Source organism: Apus apus, chromosome 2 (assembly GCF_020740795.1).
Source record: "Apus apus isolate bApuApu2 chromosome 2, bApuApu2.pri.cur, whole genome shotgun sequence".
Classification (NCBI taxonomy): domain Eukaryota; kingdom Metazoa; phylum Chordata; class Aves; order Apodiformes; family Apodidae; genus Apus; species Apus apus.
This window is the reverse complement of record NC_067283.1, coordinates 66,432,041-66,440,348: the sequence shown is the minus strand read 5'-3', so window position 1 is coordinate 66,440,348 and position 8,308 is coordinate 66,432,041. Positions and strand designations below refer to the sequence as shown.

General features: G+C 46.9%; 1 protein-coding gene across 1 annotated transcript; it reads left to right on the top strand.

Annotated features, from left to right (window-relative positions):
* Positions 1–468: 468 nt before the first annotated feature.
* Positions 469–5,131, top strand: EDN1 (endothelin 1). Its single transcript, XM_051612383.1, has 5 exons — positions 469–579; positions 838–979; positions 1,920–2,078; positions 2,346–2,453; positions 3,842–5,131. The coding sequence occupies exons 1-5, from the start codon at positions 516–518 to the stop codon at positions 3,978–3,980; spliced, it is 612 nt and encodes a 203-aa protein (XP_051468343.1). The 5' UTR covers positions 469–515; the 3' UTR covers positions 3,981–5,131.
* The last annotated feature ends 3,177 nt before the right edge of the window (positions 5,132–8,308 follow it).

Here is an 8,308-nt window from a genome sequence, read left to right as displayed (position 1 = left end):
GCCGGCCCAAACCCCCCTCCCCCGCCCCTCCCCGCCCCGCCCCCAGACCCCCCCGGTCCCCCCCGGTCCCCCCTGTTCCAGCCCCCCCGGTCCCCCCAGTTCCAACCCCCCCGGTACCCCCCCCCCCCCCCCCCGGCAGCCGCCGCCGCCGCTCTGAAGTTTGCAGGCGATTTCCTTTCCAGCCCGGCCTTATCTCGGCCCGCACGTTGCCGCGCGGTGACTAATAGCAGCATAACATTGTCTCGGGATAAAATAGCGCCGGGGCTGTTTACCCGCTCCATGGGGGTTCGCTATAAAAGGGCGCCGGGGACCGCCGCGCCAGCCAGACGCGCCGGGGCGCACCGAGCCGCTGCCCAGCCCCGCGCCCTGCCCCGCCGCCCACGGGACGCGGCTCTCCGGCCCCACGCCGGCACGGACTGACCCCCCATTTCTTTCCACTTTTATTAAGTTTTTCCCCCTCCCTTTTCTCCTCCTTGTTTTATATATATTTTTATTTTTTTCGCCCGCTGCCTGCTATGGATTACTCCCAGATGATGGTCTCGCTGCTCTTCGTGCTCTGCCCGGGGCTGCTGCCGGCAGGTAGGTGCCGGTCCCCAGCCCCACGGCCGCCTGGGGACGAGCCTACGGGGGGTGAGGGGGACGCGTTACCGGGGCGCACCCGGGCTCCGTGTCGGCTGTCGGGGGGCACCGTCGGATCCCCGGGGGGAGAACTGCCCCAGGAGTCCGAGAGCTGCTGCGGGAGGGGATGCCGTCGGGGATGCCGTCGGGGATGCCGTCGGGGATGCCGTCGGGGTGCGTGGTTGCCGGGGTGCTGAGCTCTGTCTCTCCCTCCCGCAGCCCCCGGAGCCGAGGCGGGCGCCCTGCCGCCCCCCGCCGCCGCCGCGCACCGCCGCCCCCGGCGCTGCTCCTGCTCCTCGCTCCTGGATGAGGAGTGCGTCTACTTCTGCCACCTCGACATCATCTGGATCAACACACCCGAGTGAGTGGACCGGGGGGGAGGGATTCGGCAGTTGCCCGTCGCTGGGGTTCCCTTTGCCTGGAGAAAGGCAGGGGGAAAGGGAGGGGGGGCTTAAGGAGAGTCGACTCCCCGTAGAAATGGGAAGGGGAGGAAGGAACAGGTATTTGCACCGTATCTCCTATTGCTTCCCCCACTCCCGCCTTTCTGCTGAATTTTCTGTTCTGCTTCGGTTTGCTGGGAGAAAGTAAGTGAGATGTGACCACCTAGATGGAGCAGGTAGCTACTGACAGTCCTGGCACACCTGCGTTCCTAAAATCTGGGCAGGAGTATTTCCTTTGGGTGCTGCTCAGCAGAGGCTGCGGGATACTTTTCGCTGTGAATCAGAAGCAGACCAAATGCCAGAAGGATTATTTTGCCAGCCTGAATTCTCCTGACCATTTTCCTTTCCAACAAGTTAGGAAGCTAGAAGGCTTTACTTTGACACGGGCTGGCTCCTCGCCACTTCTTGCTGCTCTCTGCTGCAAATTAATGTATCCTGAATGCTAACAGGGTTATGTACAGTGTCCATTTCTAAGCTTTCCTCACCAAAAAGTAGTGAGCTAGAGCCTCACCTAACACTGCGAGCACTGACTTTGTGATTTGTTCTGCTGCTGGGTTTCCTTGGAGCAGAGAGGATCTCTTCCTCACTTTTACTGCTTCTTTCAGTATTGGCAGTTACCAAAGTTCAGAGAGGAAGTTTTATTGGTTTATATTGCACAGGGAGGCATGGCAGCCTTATGAAATGAGTATGTTGCAGGGTCATCAGAGGCATTTGTGTGGAAATTACAAGCAACAAGGCATTCCCAGTCCCACAACCTTTACTCATGCATTCAATCCCATTGATAAGATTGCCCAAAATACCCTGCTGCTTTGAAACTGCAGGATCGTTTGAATGACTTTCATGTTGTCTCTTTGATCATAGGAAGACTGTTCCGTATGGTCTCGGGGGTCCTTCTCGATCCAGAAGATCGCTGAAAGACATGGTGCCAGAGATGCTCGCCGAGCCAAGCAGCAGATGCCAATGTGCCAACCAGAAGGACAAGAAGTGTCTGAACTTCTGCCAGACAGGAAAAGATCTCTGGTGTGTCTTATTGTTGCTACTCTTTAAAAGGCAGTGCATGTCAAAGGGATGGATTGTGGTGCGCTTACTCATTTTGGCACTTGCTGAGCGAACAACCTCCCTAAAGCCTTGCCTCCTACCTGGGTGCTTACACTGCTGTGATACATCCCATGGTTTGGCTCAGAAAGATCGCTTATTACATGCTTTGGTTGCTGAGGTGCCTCACCTTGTGGACTGCAGACTCAGGGCTGTTTTTTTTTAACAGTGGTGTGTTTTCACTTCTAACAGGGCTCAGTCCACAGCGGAGAAAACCTCACGCCACCGCAACAAAGCTGGCAGTTGCATCGGACCTAAATGCATGAACCGACAGCCTGTTGAGAGCAGGAAAATGAGGCGGTGAGTTTCCTCTCATCCTGTTGTAGTTCCCGCCAGTAGCAATAGAGAGCACAGTTCACCTGCCTTCGGGACAATGTGGGCTTAGCTGATGACTTCAGCTGGAGAGTCACAGAGGAATCAGTGAGTGTATCTTGAGGGTGTCTTTTTTCATCCGGTGGGTTCTTAGCCAGTGCAGACATAGGTACTTAGTTCTGCCTAGCATCCTCCATTTACTTAGAGGAAATGGACTTAATTATAGGCCTAAAGATACACCGAACTTCAAAAGAGTATGAAATAATTAAATACTGGCAGAAATAAATAAAGCCTGTAATCTTAGTGTGTTCATGCACTGTCTTAACTAATAAAAAACACTAGACCTCAGCTATTCTAAAATGAAACTGAGTCAGAAGTCATTTTCTTAGATACTTTACTCCATTTTACTGCAGAAAAAAATTTATTGATCTATCCATATTGTGAGTATATTTTGTCTTCTGGCTGGTGTGGATGGCTTTTTAGAATGCAGGAGGCAGATTTCTACCTGCCTTATTTCTTGCATTGCCCAATTAACCTGTGTAAAATGAGTATGGGATGTTAGCTATGGAAATGACTGGAAAAAAGGTTGAGGAAAGGGAAAACAAAGACTGAATTAGTGTTTAAGCCCAATTTAAATATTTGAGTTTAGCAGTAAATTTCAGGACTGCCCTTTGAGGTCCATGCATAATAAGTAGAGTGGCAGGAGGCAGCAGTTTCATTCTATGGTGCAGTTCAGAGGTGGGTGCACTGGGCTTAGTGCAGCTGTGAACCCCACAGAGGGGAAGTCACTTTTGAAGATGAGTTTGAGTACAGCTGTATCAGCTGTGGCATTCTGTGTTGGACCTTATGCCCATGTAAAAGTATGGCATGCAGAAACTTGCCCATACAAAAGAAGACTCTCCAGTGCTACTTTCAAAAGCAGAACAGGATCTATGGGAGCAGGCAGCCTCACAATTCTGAGTGAGACATAGGCCGTGGAAATCTTAAGTAATTTTTAAAAATGGGGCTTACTTACTTACTTGAAATTCCTCCATTCATTTGAACCAGGATCTTGTTTACCTAAAAGAAACAAAACAGCCAAAAAGAATAACACTGAAGACCTCTTGCTGGGATTCATGCTATTTAAGGAAGTCTAGGGCATCTATATTTGAATGAATATTTTGACTTATTTTAGTATTTTAATTTAAATGCTGAATCCAATATTTCAAGAGGCTTAAGTTAGCCTAATTCTGTCAGAGGTATAGCAATCAGCAGTTTCTGAGGTTTTCGTGGCAAAATTCTAGACTGACGCTTATTTGATAAAAAACTGAATCTCTGCACACTGGAGCTGCATCTTCGTTATTGTAACAATAAATCTGTATTTCTTATTTTTGCAGGCTGGAAGCCATTGGTAACAGTATCAAAGCTTCCTTCAGTATTGCTAAGTTGAAGGCTGAGTTCCAGAAGGGGTGGAAGCTGAAGCATAACAGGGCGAACAAAAGGCAAAGCATCTGGGAAAGCCTGAAAGCTTCCTAGTGGGAAGATCACCTGAACCTTTCTGCATCACACTTGCTGACAAAGTGTCACCAAAACTCTCTTTTGACTTCTAACATTCCACTACAGCAAAGGGCCTCTCTGTCCACGTGTTTGCACAGCAGAGCAATGCATTAAGGAAGTCCTCTATTTGGAGGTATAAAAGCAAAGAATTTCGTCACTTCGGAGTTCAGATGAATGGGGAGAGGGGGTGAAGGGGAACCCGCTGCAATGTGCATTTAAAGCCACCTTTCTGAAGACACATTTGAATATTGCTTCTGGAACGCTACCCATAAATCGGGCGGCTTTCAGGGTCTACATCAAATGCATCTTGCAAGAAAGACCTCACAGGTGTGCCTAGAAAGGACAGAAAGCAAGATCTGACTGGATGAACCTCAAAGCAAAAAACTCTTACCTTTTGATTAAAATGCAAAAATGAAAGCCACAGTGCTACTTTAATCAGGACTTGCTGCATATATACATCTACCTCGCATACTGTTTGTTGCACTCCTGCTAGAGTATTTTTACACCTTGTTATTGCCTTTACTAATCAGCTGCAACCCTTTGCCTTTTTTCAGAAGTCTAGTTTACTTGTACAACCATAGTTATCTGAATGCGGGTTAGACTCTGTGGTTGTTTGCATAGTCAAAGTCCTTTGGTTTTGGATAGCAAAGGACTCTTCAACATAAAATAAAAGTTAGAGGACACTACTGGGTTTACCATAACAAGGATATTTGGCTAACTGAAGTTCTAAAAATAGAGGTTGTTGTGTCTTACATGCCACCAAAAATGCACTGAAGTGGGGATGTACCAGAGGCTGTTGTGAGATTTATCCAGTACCTTGTTTGGTGGAAATGCATTGAGACAAAGGGTTGTTTTGAATTATGTCAAAAGGCTAATATTGGGTGAATGTTTATAGCAGTTAATTTGTTCACATTGTTGAATTTGCTGACAGGTTGAATCTTATGTACTTATTTTTTGTGTTTTGTATTTATATTCACACAAGTTCTTCATTATATTTACCATGTTGAATACACATTGAAGTAGGCCATATTGGTCTATGCAAGTTTTTACATATTTCTGTATGAAATTGGGAAATGCTTTATGCCTATCAAGGTAAATATCTTCATAAATAAATATTTTTCATTACTGTATTGCCTTGTTTTTCCTATTTCCTGCTTTTCCATAGGCTATGGCTCCATGCTCATGGAGGTAGATTGCCTCATGTATGAAGCTGACCCAGTGTTTGCCTTTGATTGTCTTTCTGTCCTATTAGCCAGGTGACAACACAGAAAGTTTATGCCAGATGTGAGACAACAGATGATACTTGTTCTAGCTTCAAGCTTCCTCATCAAAACTTCATGGTGAATTTTGAATTGACCAAATTAATTTATCCTGGAGCAGCATTCTCATATGTCTGGTGCCTTTTTAAATCCAGTAGTACAAACTCTAATGTTTTATTTCCTGTGCCATTAAAATATGGCCAATGAGGGGTTGGAAATAGATGAACTAGAGGAGAAAATGCACACACTAGATGCTTTGTGGGATGCATTGGACTAGGCAGTATGATGTTACTTACTGCTGTGCTATCCTAAAAGTCTCGGCCCAGCCCATGCAAGTTGAAGATGGAGACCTCAGTGGAGCCTGGCCCAAGCCTGGGAAAGAGCTAGAGCAATAGTCAAACTTGGCATGTCTTCAAACATTGGCCTAAAGTGATTATAGCTGGAAAGATGCTTCAATGGATTTAATAATCTCTGATCCTATAGGAAAAAAAAAGTACAAGAGTTAGTCCATGGATAAAACTGAGTGTTTTGGATTTTTTAAAAAAGCAAACTTTTACAAACAAATGCAGTACAAGGTGTACTGCACTTAGAACCACTGACAGCAGTCACTGTTAAATTGCTGAAATTGTCTGGCAATTGTCTGGTTCTTGTCAATATTCATTGTCTGCAACATTTTTCATATCCAAACACTATAAGGCTAGATAAAGCCTATACCATGTTTCCTTCAGGCTGTTCTGGTACATTTTGGGGCAGTAAAGCTGTAAAAGGATGGCAGTGCTGGTAGCCTGGGTCTGACAGGGGAGCCTGGCCCTGGCAGCAGGAAGGAACTGGGATCCCCTGTCATTCTCCGGGGCAGGATGTGGGCCCCAGAGCCTCCTTTGGGTCTCTGTGCAGCCTGTGTCAACTGCCTGGGACATGTGCAGATTGGTAACCTCATGTCAGGTGTGAAGAGACCTCACTAGCGCTCCTTGGTTTTCCACTTCTTCCCCTACTGGTGGCTGCCTTTGACAGGGTATTAAAGAAGCAGGTAGTCAAGGTGCTGCCTCTCACCCAGCCAAAGCAGAGGGCAAGCAGGCAATGTGGGGTGCCCCTGCTAGAGCAGGGACCACACATTGGCTTCCCTGTCCCCACTGCTCCTGTTTTGTCTCTCAGGAAAGAGTGTGAGGGGAGGAACGATTCTGGGTGTGGAGAAGCCCTGCATCAGCGTCTGTGCTGTTATTAAGGCTGGATAGCTGAATTTTATAGGTGGCTGGGCTAAATGGTGCTGCAGGTGGACTTTAATAGCCCAAATTCTTGGCCAGCTGCTTAAGGGATTCTAGAGATTCCACCCTAAAAAAACCTGTTCCTTCTAGGGTTTACTCTGCCCATGCTTGGATTTGAAAGCTGGCTTTCATCCTCTTCTCCTTCCTCCAAAACTGACCCCACTGTTTGCTCATAGAATCATAGAATGGTTTGGGTTGGAAGGGACCTTAAAGATCATCTAGTTCCAGCCCCTCTGCATGGGCATGGACACCTCCCACTAGACAAGGTTGCTCAAAGCCCCATCCACCCTGGCCTTGAACATTTCCAGTGAGGGAGCACCCACAGCCTCCCTGGACAACCTATGCCAGTATCTCACCATCCTCACACTAAAGAATTTCTTCCTCATGTCTGACCTAAACCCCTAAATCCCTCTTCCAGTTTGAAACCATCCCTCCCTTGTTCTATCACTACAGGCCATTATAAAAAGTCCCTCCACAGCTCTCCTGTAGAACCCTTCAGATACTGGAAGGCTGCTATAAGGTTTATCTGAGCCTTCTCTTCTCTAGGCTGAACAACCCCAACTCTCTCAGCCTGTCTTCATAGGAGAGGTGCTCCAGCCCTCCAGTCATCTTCGTGGCCTTCCTCTGGACTGGCTGCAAGTTTAAGTGAATGACACCCACTGCCCTTTTGGGGCAGGCATGGTCCCCAAAGCCATGCAAGGTAAAGTAAGAGCCTCACACAGCGCCAAGCCTAAGTGGCAATGCAAAGAGCACAAGGAGGTTGAGATGCTGTGATGCCAGGGGCTTGCTGGCTTTGGGAAGACTGGTTGAAGCCATTTCGTGCTGCCCAGCCTGCTACAGGGGCCTGCTGGCATGTGGCAGGTGCAGAAGGGGATGCACCCTGGCACCTGATCTCGTGCTATTTACCTTCTGGCGTAGAAGCATAAACTGCAGCTTACCCTGGTTTGCATTATTGAGCTGGACCAAAAACCAGAATTTAACAGACTGTTTGTCTCACTGAATAAGCAAAAGGGAACATGAAGCATTTTATCTTAAGGCTGGCTCACATAGAAGTACCAGGGTCTGTCCCAGAGGTTTGCTCCTTCTCAAAGTGAGCTCCATGGCAGACAGAGATTCAATGGCTCAGGCCAGAACCCCTGGTGAAAAAAGAGAGCCATGGTATGTGTTGGGATTTATGGCACTGAACACAAGGCAGTGTAAAAGTACATTCTTACTCATAATAAACGACCTGAGTGAAAAAATATTCTACCTGAAGCCAATGGAAACATTGTGCTAACTGCAGAGGCAAGGCTGAAGAGTCAGGGCTCTCATTCTTCTAACCAGAACTAATCTCACTTCTCTTAAAAAGTAAACATTTCATGGCCATGATCTATCTCCTTCTTAAATGAGAGGTACTTCTAATCCAGGATGAAATTTGAGAACAATGAAGGGAAGCATAGAGGGAAGAGAGCCACCACTTTCCAGCACCACTTTCTAATGGTCCCAAAATACACCTGATTTTTTACTGAAATTCCAGCTTGGATCAAGAGCAAAGAAAAGCACCATTTCACAGTTTTTAACAAATTATATCTCTATCTCTGATTTTTCCTGGGTTTGGCATGGCCATGTCTGAAATTGCAAAAAGTTTCACAGGAAAAGACAACTATTTCTCTCCAAAATTAAGTTCACTGTACTTATATTTATTCAACACTGTCTGCAATTCTTTCTTGCTCAGATGATTTATTTTTATTTTCTCTGGAAAAAGGCTGTTTTGACTATGTATCGAAACAAGGTACACAATAAAACA

Bases quoted from the DNA above. Each gene is read 5' to 3' on its own strand.
- EDN1 (XM_051612383.1), top strand. From the start codon at position 516: ATGGATTACTCCCAGATGATGGTCTCGCTGCTCTTCGTGCTCTGCCCG. The intron at 580-837 runs GTAGGTGCCGGT...TCCCTCCCGCAG, and splicing joins CCCGGGGCTGCTGCCGGCAG to CCCCCGGAGCCGAGGCGGGC. The intron at 2,079-2,345 runs GTGTGTCTTATT...CACTTCTAACAG, and splicing joins CAGACAGGAAAAGATCTCTG to GGCTCAGTCCACAGCGGAGA.